General features: G+C 43.6%; 1 protein-coding gene across 3 annotated transcripts in view; it reads left to right on the plus strand.

Moving 5' to 3' along the window:
• The window catches only part of NR1H2 (nuclear receptor subfamily 1 group H member 2), a 1,405,479-nt gene that overhangs the window by 604,885 nt on the left and 775,963 nt on the right, over nucleotides 1–24,631 (plus strand). For 2 of the 3 annotated variants that reach the window (XM_044059298.1, XM_044059299.1), the window contains exon 4: nucleotides 11,219–11,488. In XM_044059298.1, the coding sequence (XP_043915233.1) occupies nucleotides 11,219–11,488 (270 nt within the window). The remainder of the gene's footprint in view (nucleotides 1–11,218; nucleotides 11,489–24,631) is intronic. The other variant, XM_044059300.1, reaches the window with a different exon arrangement.

Here is a 24,631-nt window from a genome sequence, read left to right on the forward strand (position 1 = left end):
TGGGAGAATAATTTTCTGTTTAATGAAAATAATCAGTTTTTATCCACTGTTTTATTTTATAGACACTTTGTGGATGGCATATTTATAATTTGGGATAATATCAGTTATGATAGTCTTGATCTAATTAATTATTTAACAGATACTACTACTTTTTTTAAGATTTAAATATTCTTGCTTACAACATAACATAAATTACTTAGATATTCATATGTACAGAAACGTTGACAATGTAGTTCAGACAAAAGTGTATATTAAAGAAGTGAAGAAAAAAACTTTTTCTTACATAGGGCAAGCGTGCACCCTCCACACATGTGCAGAAACGTCTTGAACGGCCAAATGACCAGAATTGCACGACTTAATATTGACAATGGAGACCTTTCTAAACAACTTTCAAATCTAGTTGAACAATTTGAAGTCGGAATCTATGATTGTTCCACATTACATGAACAGAGACAACAAACTGAACAGGGGCATGACTCATGGCCCACTCCTATCTTTAGAGAGAAGGGACATAACATGAAAAAAATCTGATGCATGCTCACATAATAATTCATTAAGATACATGATGAACTATGATAGACATTCCACTTATGTAAACAAAATTAATGTTAATAATAAAATTAATGTTAAGTTATCAATCTCGTCTTCATTCTTGCTGGATGGGTTCGGAGCTGATCCTCGGCTCCGACTCGGCACTTGCTAAGCTCAAGAGTCACTTCCACCAGCACGAGGCAGCCCCATATCCCATGATGCAAGGCGGAGATTACCCAGATCTCGTTTGCCGCTTCGCTCATGAGGTAACTTTTTACCAGCTCCTGGTAAGTGAATTTTTCTACCTTTGTTTTCTGAGACTTTAGTCCACCCCAGTACTTTATATTTATATATATATTACTTTGTTAACTTCCCGATTCACTTAGCCCTATTCCCGTTAGTGTCTCGTTCCCTTTATTCATATTTTTGCTAGTCGTGCCTTAGGTCTTTACCCCTCCTATATTTTTCCTGTCAGGGTTTGTTTGGGTGTGTCTGTGTGTTTTTTCCCTGTACTTGGTTTTGTTAATCTAGTTTAATTTTTGGACTGACTGTGTAGTGTGTGTGTGATTAGGTACTCAGTCATGTCTAAAGAGGCTAGGGTCTCAGGCTTCAAGAAGTGTGACTCGTGCTGTCAGAAGATGTCTCTGACAGACGGTCACACTTCTTGTATTTATTGCCTGGGACCTCTACACCTGCAGGACTCCTGTGCTATTTGCCACTCCTTCAGCCAGAGAGTCCTGCAGGAACATAGAAATAAACTTATTCTCAGGGGCTTATTAAAGCCTGAGAGCTCCCCAGCTAAGTCCGGCTCGGGGAAGCCCTCAAAGCCTCCCAAGGCCCAGGCTTCAGTGTCCAAGTCTGCAGCATTTAGACTCCCCTGAGTCTACGACATCAGATACCGACTTAGATGAGTCGGAGGGGTCCCCAAGATCCCCCTCTGAGGATGTCTCCTTTTCAGACATTCTTGAACTCCTGAAACAGAGGGGGAACTGGCCCTCCATTAACCCCTCTGAGGATGAGTCGGTATACCTGGAGGCTTTTGGATCTCGACCCTCCACCTCCTGGGTTTCTCCACCTTTTGACCCCCTCATGGACGTGATAGCTCGAAAGGCGTGGACATCTCCTGATTCTGTGGAACCAGTCCCCAGGAGGCCTTCTAAATTTATCACGGCCCCCACTGAAAAACAGTTTCTCACCAAAGGTGTCCCGGTTGATGTCATGGTGGTGGCGGCGGCCGCCACTAAAAAGGAACTTGCAGATCCTTCCGTACCGGTCCATCCTCTTAACAAGGAGTCTAGGACCATGGACAGGTATGGTAAGCAGATGTTTTCCTCAGCGACCTTTGCTATGCGTTCGCTGAATTATCTATGTCACTTCACCCGACTTCAAAGAGATATCCTCAAGGAATTGGATGAGGTGGTACAGGATCCGTCAGCTGCTGGGGCTCAAGAGAAGATTGCCTCTCAGCTGGGAATCCTAAATTCCATAACTAACTCCTCCATGCGGCTCATTTCTAATGCAGCCGATGGAGCGAGTAGAGCTGCAGGCACAGGAGTGGCTCTCAGACATCAGTCCTGGATGCGACTTTGCAATTTTGCAGACTCCTTTAAGGCGTCCTTCACAAACTCTCCCTTCGATGGGACAACTTTGTTTGAACCTCAGGTGAAGGACACTTTGACCAGGTGCGAGCAAGACGGCAAGACTCTTTCTGCCGTAGGAGTCCATTTCTCCACCCCTTCAAGGCCTTACCCCAAAGGTCAGAAGGGAGAGAAAATGTGGTTCCGAAAATCTCAAGGAGTCACGCCTGATGCACGTGGTCAGTTTACCCCCAGAGGCAGAGGGGGTAATAACAACAGACGCCGCCCTAGGGGCAGAGGGGGTCTGCAGAACCAGGGCAGCAGAGAGCCTCTCTCTGACAAGCCCTTCCAGCATCCCTGAGGTGTTGCCCGACTGCCCACCCTTGGAGGCAGTCGGGGGGAGATTGTCACTGTACCCAGAAGCCTGGCTTTCCCTTTCTCAAGACAAATGGGTACAGTCGATCATATCCGAGGGTTACAAAATACCTTTCGAGAAAAGCCCCTTCCCTCAAAAAGGATCCCTTCCACCCGGTCTAAGGGAAATTGCAAAGCTAGAGGTTTCAAAACTTCTAGAGAAAAGGGCCATCCAGCCAGTTCCAGCAGGCCATTTAGAATCCGGAATCTACTCAAGGTTCTTTTTGGTCCCCAAAAAGACGGGAGACTGGAGACCAATATTAGACCTCAGCAGACTAAACAAGTCTGTCAAAAAGGCGAGTTTTCGCATGGTCACACTTCAATCGATTTTGCCCTTTCTGGACAAAGACAACTGGATGTGCTCTATAGACCTTCAGGATGCGTACTATCACATAAAAATCCACAGACGCTCCAGAAAGTTTCTCTGCTTTCGGCTGGGTACCAGTCATTTTCAATTCAGAGCCCTGCCCTTTGGTCTCACCACAGCCCCCAGAGTGTTCACCAAATGCATGGCAGTGGTCACGGCTCACCTGAGATATCAGGGATTCCAGGTGTTTCCGTACCTAGACGACTGGCTCCTCACAGCCACCACCAGGCATCAACTTCTCCAGGCCAGGGATTACACTCTATGTCTCTGCAGCCAGTTAGGGATTTCTGTCAACTTCGAAAAGTCTTCCTTATCGCCTTGCTAATCTATTACCTTTATAGGCGCAGATCTAGACACTACTCGGATGTCAGCAAATCAAAGAATCCTGGATATCCAAAATCATGTTCGGATCATTCTATTCAGCAAAAAGGTACAAGCCAGGTTGGTCCTGAAAGTGTTAGCCTAATGGCAGCTGCCATCACACTTCTTCCTCTGGCCCGCTTTTACATGCGTCTCCTACAGTGGATGTTGTTTACCCAGTGGTCCTTCCAGCAGTTGCCGATGCGTCACAAGATCCTTGTCACACAGATCTGCAAGAGCCACCTATCCTGGTGGATTTCTTCCCCCCTAGTCCATCAGGGCAGACCATTTGTCCCCCCCGGCCCCGGTAGCCACGGTCACTTTGGATGCCTCCCTGATCGGGTGGGGGGGGCATTATCAGGGCAGGATGGTCCATGGCACGTGGCAACCGTTCGAATACCACCTGCATATAAATGTCCTAGAGATGAGAGCAGTGCTTTTAACGTTACAAGCCCTCAACGACTTTCTTCCTTTAGGAACTATCGCAGTTCACACGGACAACATGTCCGTAGTATGGTATATCAACAAACAGGGTGGGACCAAGTCCTATCCTCTGTGTCGAGAAGCTCTCAGACTTTGGCAATGGGCGATCTCCTCTCAGCGGTTTCTGATAGCAACGCATATCCCTGGGAAAACCAACATCATAGCGGACAGGTTGAGCAGAGCTATACTCATGCCTCACGAGTGGTCTCTCAAACAATCTATAGCGGAAGAGATTTTTCAGAAGTGGGGCCCTCCTTGCTGCGACCTTTTTGCTACACCCCAAAACAGCAAATGCCCAGACTTCTTCTCTCTCTTTCCACTTCCAGGCCATCCCCCCAGAGACGCTCTAACCCAGGATTGGCCCCGGGGACTTCTTTATGCTTTTCCCCCTTTTCCGTTGATTCCTCAAGTGCTTCAGAAAGCTACCGACTTGAGAGCCAAGCTGATTCTCATTGCTCCTTACTGGCCTCGACAAATTTGGTTCCCGTTCCTTCATCGACATCTCTTAGTGCAGCCTTGGTATCTGGACCCAATTCCAGATCTTCTGACCCACCAGTCGGGTCAGCTGCACCGGTCCATTCATTCCCTCAACCTCACTGCTTGGTTGCTCCACTTCCTTCCTTAGCCAGGCTTCCTATGATCTCTAATCCCGTTAGGGATATCATAGTAGCTTCTCTAAAGTCCACTACCAGAAGGATTTACTCGAGCAAATGGCAACGTTTTTCCTTTTGGGCAAGGTCTAAGAACATAGATCCCTTTACTGCCCCTATTCAGTCAGTTTTGGACTTCTAGCTGAAATTTTTCACTCTGGTTCTTCTTCTTCCACAGTTAAAGTCCAGCTGGCAGCAATCTCGAATTTTCATGTCGGATTTGCAGACCAGAACATTATGTCTCACAAACTTTGCAAAGCCTTTCTCAGAGGGATCTTCCTACTTAAACCCCCTGTTAGGGATCCTCCACCGCAGTGGGATCTAAATTTAGTGCTGGCATCCTTAATACTTCCCCCTTTTGAACCGGCTGCTACATGCTCGTTAAAATTTCTCTCTTGGAAGACACTCATTCTAGTCGCTATTACTTCGGCTAGAAGGGTGTCTGAACTTCATGCTCTCTGTGTTCGTCCCACTTACTTGGTCTTCCACAAGGATAGAGTATCTTTGAGAACTAATCCGTCCTTTTTGCCCAAGGTTGCTTCTAAGACAAATTTAAACCAATCTATTGATCTTCCAGTATTTTTCCCAATTATTCTGAAAGGCGGAACAAAATTGCATTGCCTAGATGTTCATCGCCAACTCAGATATTACTTGGACAGAACAAAGCAATCTAGAAAGTCTGATCAGCTTTTTCTTTCTTATGCTGAAAATAAGAAAGGTCTCCCTGTTTCTAAGGTGACCTTATCCAGATGGCTGTCTTCCACTATTTCTTATATTTATCAGCTTAGGGGCAAACAGCTGATCTCAATACCAAAAGCACATTCTACCAGAGGCCTAGCCACATCTACAGCCTTTCAGGCTAGACTACCCTTAGACACTATTTGTGCAGCAGCCACTTGGGCCACTCCTCATACCTTCGTCTCATATTACAAATTGGATTTGGCCTCCAGGGACAGGGCGAGTTTTGGTTCCACAGTTCTCAAGAGTCTGTTCCATTGAGCCACCCAGGGTAGAGGTGCTAGGGACGCGGTCCCATCCAGCAAGAATGAAGGCGAGATTGACAACTTAACATTTAGAAGTTATGTACCTACCATAACGTTCCATGTTAGTTGTCTTCTCTCGCCTTCTTTCTTGCGTCCCTCCCTCCTGTCCCAATAGCCTGGACAGACCTTGAACTATCCTCTTCTCTGGGAGATTTCTCCCTTGGACACCAGTTAGCTCTGCACTTAGTTACCTGGGTTCCCCTTACAGTTTTTTCTTAGGTTAGTTGTTGTTCTTCCCTTGGGGGAAGATAGTAGGTAATTTTTCCTCTAGCTACCAAACGAGATCTGGGTAATCTCCGCCTTGCATCATGGGATATGGGGCTGCCTCGAGCTGGTGGAAGTGACTCTTGAGCTTAGCAAGTGTCGATCCTCGGCTCCGAACCCATCCAGCAAGAAAGAAGGCGCGAGAAGACAACTAACATGGAACGTTATGGTAGGTACATAACTTCTAATTAAGCAACATTGGCATATCCTAACTACTTCAGAAGATGTTCATAAGCTAATACCCACAGTACCCTGTTTTGGTTTTAGAATGTCACGTAATGGAAACAGTTTATTATGTTGTAAAGAAGTTGATACAGATTGGGCACACTTCCAGGTCATAAGTGTACCTTTTCCAAATACATTTAAAAAGGGGATGCTTTAAGCACCCGACAGTTGACAGGGCATTTTCAGTGAAGAACTATTCTGACTATGATTTCCAACACCTAGTATATTTGGCACAATGTCAAGCCTGCATTTCTTTCTACATAGGTAAAACTGACCTGAAATTAAAAGAATGTACTGGTAATCATCTATCAGACATTAGGAGAAAGGTAAAAACCAATGCATTATACAAACACACTTTATTTTATTTTTATTTATTTAACATTTGTTAACCGGGAAAGTCCGACTTGGAACAAAGCCAGTTTTCAACAGATGCACAGGGAGAAACACTCCAGACACATCTTTGTAATGTGGGCGGAAACTGGAGCACTCAGAGGAAACCCACAGGAATGCAGGGAGGACATGCAGACTCCGGACAGAAGGAACTCTAGCCGAGCATTGAACAGGAGAACTCTTGCTATGAGGTGACAACGCCACCACTGCTCCTTCCATAATAATAAAATAATATTTAAATAATAATTTAACATGTTTTTAAGCTCATGGCACTAGAACTTACTATTCCTGACAGCAGAGGAGGTGATATCAACCTAAGGACAGAAATTGCTGAATATAATTTTATAAATTTATTTTATGCAGATCACTTTCCAGGCTTAAATGAACACAACTCACTGAAGCCTGTTTTAAAGAAATGTAGACTGTCTTTAAATACAACATGGTTTACTTGATTGACGTGTATTTTTCTTTAGTGGAAGCAATATGTCATGAACATGTAATTGTTTTAAGGTTTTACATATATATATATATATATATATATATATATACACATAAAACTTTCTCTTTTAATTAATTTGTTTTGCAACTGATGAAGCTTTGAGTGAAAACATTCTAGCTTGTATGATATATTAAACTTGTTTTTTTCTTATTTGGTGACTTGAGTGTTCTGGCTACACGGATTTTACTTTATTTTTGGATACACTTGTCTTTACCTACTGAGTAGTTCTGTTTTTGTTTCTTTTAATGGAATTGTCCATGCAGGAGATTGTTGTAGAAAAGCCATGAGGATATTCACAATATATACAAAAGGAGTTCTAGGCTGTGCTTAAAGTGAGCCTTGTAGTAGTAGTTATAGTAGTTTAATAGAAAAGTAGATGAAGGAGGTTATTGTAGAAAAGACTGTCCAGGCTATTCACAGTAGGATGATATTCACAGCATATACAGAAAGAGTTGTAAGTTGAGCTTCATACCAGAAGAGTTTAATTGTATGGAACTGTGGGCAAATGCGGTTGTTGTAGAAAACACTAACTAGGTGTGGTAGAACAGTGACATAACCACATTTTGAGAAAGTGAATGTGCTGGTGCTTTTTAAAAGTAGAAGAGTCCTCAATTTGCCTGAGAAAAAGAGGAGTCAGGTTTCAAAGTTTGGTCACATTATGAAAACAGACTACATCTCTGTCCAAGTTATGAAATTTGTGTGAATAGGCAAGTTTTATAAGATGCTTACTGAGGTAATGTGAAACATTGTCACATGCCAATGAAAGCCTTCATAGGCAGCCCAGGACACTTTTTCTAGTTTGCAGCAGAGCCCAAGTCAGCTGTGGTTATTGCCGGCAACAACCGACTAATTAGTGATGTGGAAGAAACTTTTGTGACTGTGGTAACTTTTAGAGTGGACACCAACCAAGAGGCAAGAACAATTAGCAAGAGCAAGTGGTGCCACTATCCTTTTTTTGGGATACACTTTACCTGACTACCTCTCTCTGATGGCAGTTGGGGGCTCGTCCACTTGCAATCATGGTTGGCCATCACAGAGGAAAGGTAAATAAGCTCAATAATATCCTGAGGCTATAAAATTCTCTTCCATACCTCTCCAACAGCCCCACTTTGTCTTCTTGCCAAATGACCATTCCCATCAAAAGTATAGCAAGAAAATTGATATTAAATTTCTTAAAGAAGTGCCTTATCCATGACGTCCTACTGGAGTAGAATTAATTAAGTTATTACTCTAGGTTATTTTTGGTACCCAGAAAGAAAAAAGACGTCAAGCACACGTTAGACTTGAGAGGCCTAAATTAGTTTATTTTTTGAGAAATGTTTCAGATTGTCATGGTATAGTCCATACTTCCTGTTTTGTCAACAGGAGACTGGATGTTTTATGTGGGTCTTAAAGCTGTCTACCTCCACAACTAGATTGCCAAGGATTCCACAAGGTTTTTGTGCTTCTGGGTAGAAGGTGACCATAGCCAATTTCAGACTTTGACATTCAGTTCATTTCAACCTTCAAATAGTTTGCCAAATGTGTATCAGTGCCTTCAGCAAATTCTAAGCTACAAGGAGTGAAGATGTTTCCTAATCTGCAACTCAGAAAAAGTTGATGTCTGCTTGGGATTCCACTATATCTTTTTTTCAGCCATTGGGTAATGTAGAGAAGGCTGCAAAGTCCCACTATGAACCCTCTCAAATGCTGATTTCTGCAGGATGAACCATGGACACACTGTCAATCAAAGCTCATCTTCCCATATACAGGATCCATCCACAACAAAACATGATCCCAAAAAATGTTCAGTCTCACCGAGTGACATTGTCTTTGTGTGTGAGGACCTAATAGCAGCCACAGTTCATATTGTTCCTTTCAGCAAGAAGTGAATGAGGGTTCTTCATTGAACAGTAGTGGCCCCATTTAGCAGATCGTATGTCAGTACAGATTAAGACTAAAACAGCTTACTAATTACATGTCAGATGATGGCTTTGCAGTCCAGACCTTCCAATCTGTAATCCATGTCAAGTTCCAGTATATTAATTGCAGTTATTATGAATGCCTCTGTCTGTCCAAGGATGAGGGGAGAATTTTCAAGGGCAGATTGTCGAATGTACATGGTCACAGTTTGAAGATAGTTTGCTCATCATTGCTTTAGAGATAATGTCATTCCTGTTCACAACTGCCTGACCCCAAGGTACAGTAGCTGTCTACAATGACAACACATCAGTGGCTTGTTGTATAAACATGTATGAGAATGGCTATTTCCTGATTTCTCTGTTGAGAAGCAGTAAAGGAATGGGAAATGGCTGTGTCAAGAAACCACTTTCTGATTGCCAGACACTTTCCTCCACCTCTGCTACAGGCCTCATCTTCTATAGAAAATTGTATTTATGACACCTTTTGAATCCCTGATGATAAAACCTGTTTGGTACTCCTCATTCAAATTTCCACTTCTTTTGATTAACCTTATTGTTACTCTGGTTCTCTTCATACCACATCACGATAGTCAAAATGCATGCTTCTGCTCTGAACCCCAAACAATAGTAAAATGTATGAATAAGGGGGTATGTTTTTCTTTATTGGCTATTTCTGCAGGCTTGAATCCCTTCATGTCTTCAGTTCTGCACTGACAGACTATCTTTCTTATATTGTTGATACAAGACTTTTTTCATTCCTCAGTAAAGAAGGAATAACCTTTATTTGTATTTGTCATCAATGTTTCAGTTATTGTTGTTTTCCCCAGCGACTGGGACCTTTCCATTAGCAGGGTGGGAAGAGGAACTGGCTCTGAGCAGAGTAACCCACAGCTACTGTCCTGCACGTTGTTTTTTGTGTGTGTGATTACAGCACTGCCCCCATTGCTGGCAGTTATGTTCTCTGGCAGAAACCTTTCCCTCTAGTGAGCTGACAAAAATCCATTCCTTTTCACCTCTGCTATACTTCTCCTCCAGCTCCCGAGCTATTAATCCAACTCAGGTTGTCTGGGTCATAGTCAGGGCTCCAACCCTCTGCACTACAGTGCAGGGCAGGGTTCCAATTTATTTCTGGTCATTAACACCTTTAAAAGAACATAAAACCTGCTTTAAGGGTACATTTCTAATCAGACTTCTTATTGAGGAAGCCTATTCATTCATGAGATTGTCTGCCAAACAGTGTTTGTGGGAGTTAGGACCACAGTAAATGTCCTCATAGCTGGGATGTCAGTGAGAACACTCGCAAATACCATGTGTGTCTGAATGACGCCCCCTCCCGGATAACTCTTGCTTCTTGGTTGTGGAGGACTCCCTACCGTAGAGGAATGAATGGGCCGAAGTCCATCTGGAAGTGTTGTGATGCTCAGCAGGTACAGGACCAAAAGACACCTACAGCAACAAAAAATAGTCTTAAGCCACCAACCTCAATTTGTCATCCTGCCTGTATTTCTTATCTCTTATAATAGAGGGTTAATATCTGCTGCATTGCATGGATGTCTGTAAAGAGCTCACATTTTATATGGACAGAATTACATTTGAGGAAAGACTGAAAATGTTATGTGCTATCTCTAACAAAAACTTGCCAAAATTACATTATTGTGTGATGGGATATATTAAATTGAGTTGCAAAGAAAAAGACAGCAAAACTATGCCTTCGAAGCCTAAAGTACATTCAGCTGGGCAGTGGCTACATCTCAGACTTTTTTCAGAAATGCATCTTTAGATGATATTTATGCAGCAGTTATTTTGGCTTCCCTGAGTAGTGTTACAAGACACTATAAGGTGGATGTGATCTCTGGATTTGGGTCGTCCTGTGGGACCATAATTTATTTGAGCTTAGGACTCTGTCCTTTTGTTGATGAAGATAGGTCTGCTTATCCAGACGTGTCATTGCAGTAAGTACATAACTCTTGTTATCTGATGTGATCAGGTCCATCCTCATTAGCATACCCACACACCACCCTCTTTCCGTCTTGCTTACAGAGGTTGTTATTGCTTTCATAGTCTTACTCCCTGCCTTTATTTGGCAGGATCGAGATTTGGAGAAGAATGCCCTTTTGCATGACTTTGGATAAAAGGGACTGGCTTAGTAGCCTAGGAAAGTCTCTGATGCCAGGCTGCCTAATGGCATTAGTTTTGCTGTTGACAAGAATGGACCTGCTTATCCAGTTATGTCATTATAATTAAGTACATAACTTAACTTGAGGTAAGTATACCTGTAGACAACTCCTGCTGTTGACAAGGGTAGGCCTACTCAACCAGACTTATCATTTTGATAATATTTGACTTCTTATATGCTAAGTTTACTTGCACACAACTGTACTTTACCAGTGTATTAATGCTTTGTGAGTTGTCAAAATATCTCTGTATGTAAAATCTGTGTTGTTTATATGTAAAAAAGCTATTACCATTAATGTAGCTTTTACAAATGTTTTCATTCCACTATATATTTAACAGCAGATGAGCCTGAACGAAAACGGAAGAAGGGGCCAGCCCCAAAGATGCTAGGGAATGAAGTTTGCAGTGTGTGTGGTGACAAGGCTTCAGGATTTCACTACAATGTTCTCAGTTGTGAGGGATGCAAGGGCTTCTTCCGCCGTAGTGTAATCAAGAATGCTACATACCTTTGCAAGAATGGAGGTCTCTGTGAAATGGACACCTACATGAGGAGAAAGTGCCAACAGTGCCGACTACGGAAATGCAAGGAAGCTGGCATGAGGGAACAGTGTAAGTACAGCTACCTGTTTTTGTTTATTTAGTAATTCAGCTGAGTGGGGGACTTTTTTGGGGCTCATTTAGCTTTCTGCTCTTCTCCAAGACTTCATCAGTCTTCTCTGAGCTCTCCATTAGTAACTGATTGCACCCCCTTTTTAATGCAGCCTTTCAGTATTGTCAGTACATTGTGCATGCACACCCCCACTTGTTCATATTTTGCCTTTTATCCCCTCATAACTTAAACCTGTTGACTTCCCTTGTTTTTACCACCTAGATCAAGTGCTGCTGCACTTATATTTTACATTCCAAATAAAGTGAAACATCCCCAGTTTTATTTGGCCATTCCCTGTCTTGCTTGCCTTTCATTGATCAAAATGCCTTTGTAAACTGTGCTCATTGGCAGTCGGAACTGCTAACTTTCTCCCCTCAAGTATTCTTACATCTAGTTGTATCATTCTGGAAAGTGCTTCTCCCCTCAAGTATTCCTACGGCTGGTTGTAGCATTCTGGAAAGTGCTGTTATAATCATACTTTTCAGGAGGTTAGATTTTGAAAGTTGGATTAATACTGAAGGTTTTGGAGAGAAGAAGAGAGTAAACAAGGGGAAATACAAGAGATGTGAGATGAGCACATACTGAACAGCAAGCCTATCGAAGACCATAAGAAGCTGGCCAGTATTGAAAGTAGGTACATGAGACTATTGGAATGTGTTCAGATGAGGGAATAAATGCAGGACAATATGTATAAATGGTCTGTTGCAGCGGTTAGTGTTGTCACCTCACAACAAGAGGATGTTCTTCGTGTTTCACTGTTGCAGCCATTACATTTGGGTAATCCTGCTGGCAGGTTGCCCTCAGTTGGCCTGAATTCCAAAGTCCTGGGTCCTGCGTCGGCAGCTATCACCCCTTCCCTGACGTCAGGTCGTCAGGGGTATAAAAGATGCGGCCGACGTCATTTTCTTTAGTCATTCTTGCTGCGCGATGCCCGAAGCAGCAGTAGTTTGCAGGTGCCGGTCGGCCGACTCCTGAGATTATTGTGTACGAGTTTCAGATCCGAAGTCTTCTATAAAGCTAAGTACCCCGTTGGGGAAACTTTTTCTTGCTCCAGACCGATGTCAGAAAAAGTTAATAATTGTATTTCTTGTGGGAAGCAAATACCTCATAAGGATTTTCATTCTTACTGTATTCCTTGCCTAGGCCCTGATCACAACGTTTCTGGCTGTCGGTTTTGTGCTAGATTTAACCAACGCACTATTAAGCATCGGTATGATTTTGCTTTAAACTATTTTGGGTGCCGGTTTAATTATCCAGAAATGTCGTCGGATAGCCATCCAACTACCGGAGTTCACAAAAAAACGCAAAGAAAAGGAAAGAGATAGACAACCGAGGCCCAAAACCGACGACAAAGCTTCTCCTAAGTCGATCACCGGTTTGCCGGTCCTCAGTGAGGCACTTTCGCAGCCCCTGACACCCACTACTTTAGAGTCGCAGGCTGCTACTGACTCCCACATGGAGTTAGCCATCCCACTGGAAACTCAAGGTTATTGGAGCCTCAGATATTATCCCTTCAGATGGGTCCGGAGCCGCTGAGCAGGCACCGGCTTCTGAGGGTGTATTCAGACCTAAACATATTTATATCAAACCGACTTCAGCTTCAAAGGCAAAGACTAAAGCACCTTCCAAAACAAAGAAACAAACTCAAGAGCCACGTGGTCAGGCCTCTGTGCCCAAAAAGCTGATGCTCAAAATGGCCGAAGACTTGATTACCTTGATCAGGGGTTCCCATCCCCCTCCTGCCTAGGCAAGAAACTGACTGAATCTTCAGATCAGGTTTCCATTTCTTCTGATTCCTCATCTGATCAGGAATATTCTCTTCCCCCTATGAGGATTCTGATGCTGAAGAATATATACCTTCAGCTGCTCCTTCTGAGGACTATTCTTTTGGAGAAACCATACATACCATGAGGGAGCATTTCCACTGGGAGAGCCAAGATTTTTTAGAATCTAAAAAGAGGCTCAGGGATTTCCTTTTACTACCTGAACACAAGCCACTAGCCATCCCACCTGTGCTAGACATTGTAGATTATGTGTTTTCGGAGTCTATTCTTACACATGACTCCTTACCTCCAGCTCCTGTTAAGCCAGACAGATATTACAGGGTCCCTGACTCTTATAAATTCCTTTTTAAAAACCCTGCTGCAGACCCAGAAACTATTTTTCAGGGTCCCAAAGGAGTTAAGGCTTCCACTGCAAAAATCCCTACCCCCTCTGACAGGATTCTAGGGCACTGGATAGATGGGGAAAAAAGGTTTACACATCTGCTGCCTTGGCTATAAGGGCCTTAAACTGTCAGTTTCATATGCTCAAATATCAGCAACATGTCATGGCACTGCTTAAACAGAAAATGATGTTAAACTCTGAATGTGCAGAAAACAAGGAAATGCAGGATTTATTGCATGCAGCTGAACAAGTTGGAAAGCATACTTTGCAATGTAGTTTTGATTCTTCAGAGGCCTCCTGCAGGGCCACAGTTACAGGTTCTGTTATTAGGAGGCATGCTTGGTTAAAGGAACAAAATCTGCCTGATCATGTTAAAGTTAAATTATTAGATGCACCTTTACAGTATGATACTTTGTTTGGTGTTAAGGCAGAAGAGGTGTTAAAGAAAATGTAGGACAAAGCTAAATCTATACAAACGGTCAAAGATTTTTTACAAGTACAGCCGCCTAGGTTTAGTAGACACTGGCCAACAAAGAATTGGTCCTTTCCTGTGTCAGACAGACCTCAAAGGGGCAGAACCAGACGCCCTAGAGGCAGATCCCAGGCGCAAGGGTCATTTCGCTCAAAACAGTGGGGAGCTTCTCCCTCCAAAGTTGGAGAAGACGAATCACAACCATTCAGGAAACAATCCCAATGACTTACCCCTGCCTGCACCAAGCACTTATCTCCAGGCAGCACCCTTAGGGGGAAAATTAGCACTTTCTTCTCAAAATTGGCACATTATAACCCAGGACAAGTGGGTCTTAAATATCGTGTCACAAGGCTACAAGTTCCTTACCCTGACAAAGGCAAACGGCTGGCCAGATCTGCCAAAAAATCAATGGGCAGAGGCACAAAAACAAGTTTCATCCCTCATGGACATGGGGGCCTTTCACCTAGTACCAGAGCAAGAGCAGGGACAAGGATTTTACTCAAGACTGTTCTTGGTACCCAGAAAGGACAAGGCCTGGAGGCCAATACTTGACCTATCTATTTTGAACACATTCCTGGATATACCAAAATTCAAGATGTTGACTTTGCAGCAGCTTCTGTCCATGCTGGACAAGAATGCTTGGCTGGTGACTTTAGACGTAAAAGAGGCATACATGCATGTCCCAGTCAGACAATTATGCAGAAAATACCTCAGATTCAAGGCTGGCTCAATGCATTACCAATTCTCTGCACTGCCCTTTGGCTTATCTACTGTGCCCAGGGTCTTTACAAAGTGCTGGCACCAGTAATTGCATTCTGCAGACAAAGAGAAATACAAATATATTTTTACTTGGACAACTGTTTAATTCAAGCAGAGGACAAGGACATTCTTCTACAGCATCTGGCATTTGTGAAAAGACTTCTAACATGCCTAGGGTACACAATCAACAAAAATAAATCAAAACTAGTACCCTCGCAAAAGATAATATTCCTGGGTGCAAGCTGGAATACAACTGCCCAGATGACTTATCTCACGCCAGACAAACAAAGGCAACTGACTACCTATTTCAAAATGTTGGCAACAAAGGCCGAGTTGTCTGCAAGAAAAATTCTGCAGGCTTTGGGCTTCATGGCATCCTGCATCCTACTAATTCCATATGCAAGATTGCATATGAGGAAACTTCAATGGTACCTTAAAAGTGTTTGGACTCAACATTGCCACAGCCTAGAAACTATGATTACTCTCATTCCCTGCCTGCAACAGGAGTTTCGATGGTGGGCAAAGGCTTGTCACCAAAACAAGGGACAACCATTCACATTACCCCCCAGCCAGGCATACACTAACAACGGATGCATCAGATTATGCCTGAGGAGCCCACATGGCAGAAAGATGCATTCAGGGCACATGGACCCCAAACCAAATGCATCTACATATCGATCAAAAAGAGATGCTAGCATTTCAAAATGTCCTGACAGCCTTCAAGGACCTACTTCATCCAGGACAACTACTGATAAAGACAGACAACACCATGGTCATGTGGTACATAAACAAGCAGGGGGGCACACATTCTTACCCCCTTTGCAGACTAGCCATGAATTTGTGGGACACAGCATTGACTTCCCAAGTACATCTGCAGGCACAATTCCTGCCAGGAAGGAAAAATACTCTGGCAGACGAACTAAGCAGAAACCTCATGGATCCCCACGAGTGGCACCTGGATCCACAAGTCTTCAGCATGATAACAAGGAAATGGGGATGCCCAGACATAGATCTATCTGCCTCCCCTCACAACTACCAACCAAAATGATTTTGCACAAGGATTTATCACGGACAAGCATGGAAAGTGGACGCCCTATCTTTCAGCTGGAAAAAACGATCAGTATATGCTTTTCCCCCTCTGCCTCTCCTCCCCAGGGTACTCCTAAAGGTCAGACAGGAGAAGACAAAGTATGATACTGATTGTCCCAGACTGGCCCCACCAGTACTGGTATCCAGTACTAAGGAGCTTGTCTCAATGCTCAGCGTGGACCTTACCTCAGATACCTCATTTACTGTCCCAGAAAAACAATCACATCCTGCACAGCCAACTCAGCACTTTAAACCTGGCAGCATGGCGGATAATGTAGTCATACAAAACACACCTCTCAGTAAAGCTGTGATGGATGTCATTTTGGAGGCCAGAAGGCCTAGTACTAGAAAATCTTATGCTGGAAAATGGAAGAGATTATGTGCTTGGAACCAAGCACAAGGAACTGATACAGCTATGCCAAATATTCCTCAGGTTTTGCAATACTTAACTGAGATGCTGGACAAAGGTCTATCTTTTACATCTATCAAAATTCATGCCTCTGCCATTTTGGCTCATTACAGTACAGAGCCACCAATCTTTTCTCTTCCCTTACTAAAACAGTACCTCAGAGGAGTTAAAAATGTAAGGCCAACAAGGAGATCACCAGTGCCTGCATGGGACCTCAACTATGTCTTGGAAAAACTTACCCTGCCTCCTTTTGAGCCAGCTGCTACTGCTGATATAAAGTTTTTATCCTGGAAAACAGCTCTGCTTCTAGCAATAACTTCTGCAAGACAAGTTTCAGAGCTTCAGGCACTCATGGCTGTGGAACCTTTTATCATCTTTTATCCAGACAGGGTCTCTCTGAGGACAAACCCAACATTTATGCCTAAAGTGGTGTCCAGTGTGTCTCTTAACCAAACTATTCATCTGCCAACTTTTTAACCAAATCCACAGAACAAGGGGGAGAGAATTCTGCATTCTTTGGACGTATACAGGCAGCGTAGATTCTACTTGGACAGAACCAAAGTTTTCAGAAAGACAGAACAGTTACTTGTGGCATATGCTGCAGGATCACAAGGAAAGGCTATCTCAAAGCAGACTATTTCAAAGTGGATGGGCCACTGCATTCATTTCTATTACTTACACCATGGCAAGCCAGAGCCTAAGGGCATTAGGCCACATTCAACCAGAGCTGCAGCCACTGAAGCAGCCTTTCTCAGGGGAGTACCAACCAAGGACATTTTAGAGGCTGCTACTTGGAGTTCAGTGCACACCTTTACAAAGCACAATCATCTGTCACTCTACTCTAAATCCAGGGCAGGCGTTGCCATTGCAGTTCTGCAGGGCCTCATAGCTGCTTCTAATGCTGTTTAGCTCCAGCCTCCCAACCATAGCTTTGGGACTCTACCCAAATGTAATGACTGCAACAGTGAAACACGAAGAACATAGTACAGTTGTGTACACTTACAATAAATGTAGATGTTCGAGTGTATTCACTGTTGCAGCCAGGTTACCCACCCATCATCCCCTTTCTTCTGATGGCACTTATCTTTCCTTCACTGATTTATACAACCTATGTGGTGTATTTGCTTGTAGATGTAGGTAAAGTTTATATTGGTGCATGTATTTGTATATATATAAATTTTGGCTACCCTTTTAGGGGGCACCTAACATCTGGGGCAAGAACAACTAAAGAAAATGGCGTCGGCTGCATCTTTTATACCCCTGACGACCTGACATCAGGGAAGGGGTGATAGCAGCTGACGCAGGACCCAGGACTTTGGAATTCAGGCCGACTGAGGGCAACCTGCCAGCAGGATTACTCAAATGTAATGACTGCAACAGTGAATACACTCGAACATCTACATTTATGGTAAGTGTACACAACTGTACTTTCTCCAGTTTGATTTTCGGATGTGGTCCATTCTGTGCAGAGTGTGCATGTCCTCCCTCATGTGGGCTTCCTCCTGGTAGTCCAGTTTCTTCCCACATTCCAAAGACATGCATCTGGAGTGTTTCTCCCCAACCTCCACTCAAAATGGGCACTGTCCCAGTCGGACTTTCCTGGTAAACAAATGTTAAATAAATAAGTAATATTACATGTTTGGAAATGAGCACTAGAATAAAAAGTTGGCCTGGAGGCATTTAGTTGGATTTGTTTAAGGAACAAACTCTGAAAGTAATCATAGGTGGTTTTGTAAAAGACTTCAGCAGTGCCCAGATGTTGGGAGAACATCAGCAGATGCAGCAGAATAACTTGAAAGGTAAGATGCATATGGAATACATTGCTAGTTTGACAGGGATATTAGGTACCAGCTGGTATTCACTTTGTACAAGACAATCATATTATATCGTTGCTCAGTTTTTCAGTAGCCCACATTACTAGACAGCACTAATGCTGTTACCTAGTTTTATGCAGTTTTCATTTTTATTTTTTTGTTATACCTTGGTGAAAAATGGTAGTGTAATAAGTCATATTTTCAGATGCTGTGATGACTGCAACAAAGTGGTGTACTCTGATTGGAAATTTTTACATCAGTTTTCTGTAACACTGTTAACTGTCAGTGCCACATAAATTTGCTGTTTACTATTACTTAAAATACATTTTTTATAATCCTCACTTGATGTCTCCCATAGGACTTTTACCTTGCCCCTTCTAGGACATCCTTTTAGAATGTACTGTCATCCTCTCCATAAAATTTGTCTGCATATGTGATTGAAAGACTTTAGCTTTGAATTCAAATCTGTATGATTTTCAAGTTTCATATCTTTCGTACCTCTCAACCTACAGAATTCCTTGGTATTTGCAACTTTTGAGCTCAAAATAATAGGGTGCCATGAATTCCCAAGTAGAGCCTTTAAATCCTGATTTAATTTTATTTTCATTTTATGCTTATGATGATGTCATCACACACAAGTGTATCCCTCTGCATTATCAACATGCAGGGCATGCATGAGCATTCTAGTGGTGAAGACTGGAACAACTTAACACACAGTACAGTTCTCTATTCTGCAGTTGTAAGTTGCTGCTTGATGTCCTGCCATAGAAGGTACTTTTAGAAAACCGATGACTTGATTGATTTACGTAACTCTGAAAGCTGAATAAATGGCATTAGTAATATGGACAGAAACAGAAATAAGAAAATATTAATGGAATTGCTTAAGGTAAACAAGAATAGAGAATGAATGGACTGTAGTGCTCCAGGTAAAAAAAATCTGATGCTGAACAGTTTATATATGTTGATGTCCTTTTATTCTCATGTTGCAGTATTCTAAACATGAGGGATTCTCTGCCTGTGGCGACCCGAACATACGGCCCATATACAAAAGCTTAGCTTGGCTGCTGTATTTTGCGTGGGATGTCACATGCGGGTACCATAAACTGTGGGCCATATATGTGAATTCCGGGTCTATATTAGAACATCAAAGTTTCAGAACTTCTAATGTTCTAATATCGAACCCTATTCAGCGAACGCTGAAAATAGCGAAGCTGCAGAAAACTGAATGTTTTCCCAGGGAAAGAATTCCCTTTGCTTCGCTATTTTCAGCGCTGTGGTGGAACATTACGGGTCAGGTTCAGGTAAGTTTGCAATTGTGTGGACATAAGGGTTAGGGCGGGTTAGGTGAGTTAGGGTTAGGGCGCGGGTCAGGTAAGTGTGCGATTGTGTGGACGTGAGGGTTAGGGCGGGGTAGGTGAGTTAGGGTTAGGGCACGGGTGAGGTGAATGTGCGATAGTGAAGGACCTTAGAGTTAGGGTTTGGGTTAAGGTAAGTGGATAGTTTGTGGTGTATGTACAGTTTAGTGTAGGGTTAGATGCAAGATTTTAGGTGCATGTGTGTGGATTGATGTTTGTTTGGTGTGCTTGTGTTGTGTGTATGTGTTTCGGAACAGCAAATTTTTTCCCTAGGAAAAAATTCGTTGTTCTGAATGTTTCATGTTGTCAGTGTTTGCTGAATTGGGTTCGATATTAGAACATTCGATGTTCTGAAACTTCAGTGTTCTAATATAGACCTGTGAATTCCGCACGCACAGACCTCAGTGCTTCTCTACAGCCTGTCGAACGTCAGCTCACTTGTTCTTCACAATGCCAGTGTGTTCAAAAGATAAGCACCCCATTGGGGAACATTTTCTATTCTGGTTGCCGTTTTTTTTGTTCTTTCCTTAAGCCGATTCCATCCATGTCATGTAGGAAGGGAAAGTGTAAGTACAGACGTCAAATCCCACACAAAGACAACCAAGACCTCTGCCTCTTTTGTTTAGGGCCTTCCTATGACTACAAAGCGTATTCCATTTGCCAGTAGTTCATCCCTAAAATTATGTGCAGCCGTTTCACAGCTTTAAACTTATTTATGGAAAACCAACATCTTAAGTGACTTGCTTTGGGTATGGAAGCAACGCCTGCCGTATCAGCTGAACCGGCAAGAAAAAAGGCCAAAGTAGCAAGCCCGGAAAAAATGCCTGCACCTACGGGTTCCGACGTCCTGCCCAATGCTGGAGTTACGTCCAATGGCTTTGGTGGGTACCTTTTCAGATGCTGCTCTAGTTTCTCCAGTCTGCATATCCCGCAGAGGTACCAGCGATGTCAGCTTCCTATGTCTGGGGGGGGAACCAGGTTCGCCTGAACAGCTTATGGCAGCTTCCATAACTGAGGAAAGCTCTTATAATCCTCTGGTGTCCTCAAATCCTAGGCCTACGCCTGCTCAGCCCAGACCAAAGACTCTTTCTCTAAAAAAAAAAAAAACAGAAATCTAAGCATCTGTCTGCTCCTTCAGAAGGTATTCCTGATTGGCAGGCGTTCTCTCCATCTTTTTTCCAGGCCTTTATGGCCCTTAGGCCTACTTCCTCACAGACTCCTTCTGGTCTGCCAGCTGTTGAGTCCCAGGCCTGCTTCTTTAGGCCCTTTGCCCAATCCACAGACACATGAAGAAGATTCTTCAGCTTCCTCTTCAGATGAGTCCCTTTCATATTCCTGAAAACTGGCTTCTCCCCTAGTATATTGTTCTCCTGAAGAAGACTCTTTAGAAGGTGATTCTCCACCCGAAGACATCACCTTTGGGGGGTCTATTTCCAGAATGAGGGAGTACTTCAAATGGAATTCCACACAAATGACAGAAGTTCAAAAGAAATATTATGTACTTTTGCAGATGTAATCCCCCTTCCCCTCCAGTTATCCAGCCTACTTGGATGTTTTTGCCTCAGCTTCCAAAACTCCAGAATCTCAGCCACCAGCTCCAAAAAGACCAGACAGGTTCTATAAAGTCCCTGATGACTTCAAATTTCTTATCAAGCCTCCTATGCAAACCTTGCTATAATTGCTGAATCTCAGGATAAACAATCCAGACAGATTCCCTCTTCTTCCTTGCTCCCATTGGATAAAGATAATAAAATGATGGACAGGTTAGGGAAGAAAATCTACACATCTTCCACACTGGCCTTTTAGAGCCATCAATTACCAAACACATATGGTCAAATTTGCCTTGGACCTGGTCTCACAAGCCATAGATCGACTGAACTCAATTACAGATTCATCTACTAAGGCACAGGTGGCTTCTACCATTTCATTAGCTGCACAGGTCACTAGACACTATAAAATGCAGCTATGATGCTGCAGAAGCATCAGTCAGGTTTGCTGCTTTAGCCTCAGTCCTCCATAGGTACTCCTGGCTCAGGCTACAACCATTGCTTGATGATTTCAAAAGTAAAATTATGGATGCTCCTCTTGACAGCAGCTTTGTGTTTTGGGAAGAAGTCAGCAGAACTGTTTAAAAACCTGCAGGAAAAGAGCAAGGAGCTGCAGGACCTCAAACACCTTTTTGTTTAACCAGTGCTTAACTGTCATAGAAACTACCCTGCCAAACCCAGATTTGTCAGGGAGGCTTCCACTCCACCCTCCACCAACCCCAGAAAAGGTGACAGAAAGCCTTTTTCTGCCAGGCCAACCTCCTCTCAAACTACTCCAAGACAGCCCTTTCATGACAGACCTAACAGTGCGTGACTGTCAGACTCTAGCACTCCATCTTTCCCTATCTGCCCACCACCTTTCTCACTGTCTTCCTCCCCTGCAGCAACAGATCACCTCAGACACCTGGATCCTGTTAGTAGTGGAAAAAGGATATTTAATGACCTGGAGGGAAAAACCTCACCCAAATGGTATCCCACAGCCCCCAAAGGACTAAATTCATCTCATCCCACAAGTCATTCAAGATCTTGTCAGACAGGGTACAATTCAAAAGGTTGTTTGTAATGTTATACTCCTTGAAGGCTAACTTTGTCGAGATGTCAGAGTAATAAACTGTGTGGATTCTTCGCCTGGTGGTCTTTTTTATCTGGTTTTGTGCTATGTGAATTTGTGGATGTTCTTCATCTCACATTGCTGCAGTCCTTACACTTGGGTAGTCCGCTGTCCTCGGTCGGCCCGAATATCAAAGTATTAGGCTGACGTCAGTCAAGGCGCTTAAGACTGACATCAGGACGTCAGGGTACAAATGCGCATGACCGACGTCATATCCTCAGTCTTTTTTGCCGCATGGTCCGATGCAGAAGCAGCGTTGCAAGTGCCGCTCGCGCTCTGAAATTTTTCAATTCGGAGTTTCAGACCGAGTCAAAGTTGGCTAAGTACCCGCTGGGGAATATTTTAGTTTTTTCTTGCCTCGGTGGTTTACCGGATGTCAGAAAAAGTGAATAACTGTATTTCTTGTGGGAAACAGATACCGCATAGGGACTATCATACTTTGTGTATTCCTTGTTTGGGGCCTGAGCACGACGTTGTTGGGTGTCGCTTTGTGCTAGGTTCAATAAGCGCACTATTAAGTGAAGGTTAGATTGTGCCAGGTTGGTCTTCGGAAGCGGTGCAATTATAATATGCCGCCGGATGCTCCGGCGCCTTCTTCAAGAAGCGCAAAGACAAAGCAGCTAAACCCAGGCAAGAAGAGTCGTCTGCGGACGCCGGTTCTTTAGAGGCGCCAGTGGAACCGTGGTTCACCGAGGCTTCTCTGGAGTCCCAGGGGAGACTTTGATATTGCAGGATGTGGCCTCTCAGGAGGCAGGTCAGGCTGAAGGGGCTTCTCAGGTTACTGTACTCCCCTCCCTTCCTAGGGTGGTTAGGCCCTCTCCTTCGGTTTCCAAGGCTTCTCCCAGAGGCAGGCCAGGTTTAGCTTCTGTTGGTGTCACTCCTAGTTCATCAGGATCTGTGCCCAGGAAGCACATGCTTAAAATGGCAGAAGATTTAATTACTTTGATTAGAGGTTCTTTGCCCCCTCCTGATAAGAGGCCTAGGGTGGAACCAGAGTTGGGGAGTTTTGAGCAGGCTTCGATGTTTCAGAGTCTTCGGCTGAAGACTTGCAGGAGTATTCTCCTTATTCTGATTCTGATGTGGATGATTCTACTCCTTCTGCTTCTCCTCCAGAGGATTTTTCTTTTCAGAGACTCTTCATTCCATGAGGGAACATTTTAAGTGGGAAGGTCAGGACTTCTCTGATTCCAGGAAAAGGCTTAGGAATTTTTGCTTTTACCCCAGCATAGGCCTTTGGCTATACCACCTGTTCTGGATGTTGTGGAAGATGTGTTTGCAGAGGCTTCACTTAATCCTGATTCTTTGCCTCCTGCTCCTGTTAAACCGACAGGTATTACAGGGTGCCTGAAGCTCATAAATATCTTTATAAGAGTCCTAGGGCGGACCCAGAAACTGTTAGGGACCTAAGGGTGTCAAGGCCTCTGTTGTAAAAAATCCGGTTCCTCCAGATAAAGAGGCCAGAGCTTTGGATAGATGGGGAAAGAAAGTCTTTACTTCTTCCACCTTAGCTATGAGGGCTTTGAATTGCCAGTTTCACATGTTGAAATATCAAAACTATCTTCTTTCTCAATTGAAGTCTAAGGTAGATGCTCTGGCGGAAGGCATTGAGTGTAAAGAATTACAAGACTTGGTACATGTCTCTGAACAGGTGGGTAAGCATTCTTTACAATGTGGTTTTGATGCTGTACAGGCCTCGTCTAGGGTGGCTGCCACTGGGTCAGTTCTTCGCAGGCACGCCTGGCTGAGGGATCAGAATTTATCTGACCATGTTAAGACAAGGATTTTGGATGCTCCTTTACAGTCTGATGTGTTGTTTGGTTCACCTGTGGAGTCAGTCTTAAAGAAAATGGAAGACAAGGCTAAGTCTATGCAGGCTGTTAAAGATTTTTGCAAGTTCAGCCTCCAAGTTTAGTAGGAATTGGCCTGCTAAGGGGTGGACGTTCTTCTTATGATTCACAGTCTAGGGGTAGATCTAGACGTGGTAGGGCCAGAGCTCAGGGCTCTTTCAGACCTAGAACAGGGAGTTCACCTGCTCAGTCTTCGGTGAGGGCAGGGGCCAGTCCTTTCGTAAACAGGCCCAATGACCTACCTTTTCAGCTGCCAGATCCTTCTTGCCTGGCAGCACCTTTGGGAGGAAGGTTGGCACTCTTCAAGGAAAATTGGAGTTTAATTACCCAAGACAGATGGGTATTGGATATCATACACCAAGGTTACAAGTTTTATTTCCATACCTTGCCTCCTTTCAAAGGCATGCCAGACGTTCCTCCTCAGCAAAGAATAGAGGCTCACAAACAAATTTCTCTGCTGCTTCAAATAGGGGCCATACAGCCGGTCCCTCTGCCAGAAGTGGGCCTAGGATTTTATTCTCGCCTGTTCCTAGT

This window comes from Protopterus annectens, chromosome 17.part0, assembly GCF_019279795.1.
Source record: "Protopterus annectens isolate FY-2018-M chromosome 17.part0, PAN1.0, whole genome shotgun sequence".
In the NCBI taxonomy this organism is placed as follows: Eukaryota; Metazoa; Chordata; order Ceratodontiformes; family Protopteridae; genus Protopterus; species Protopterus annectens.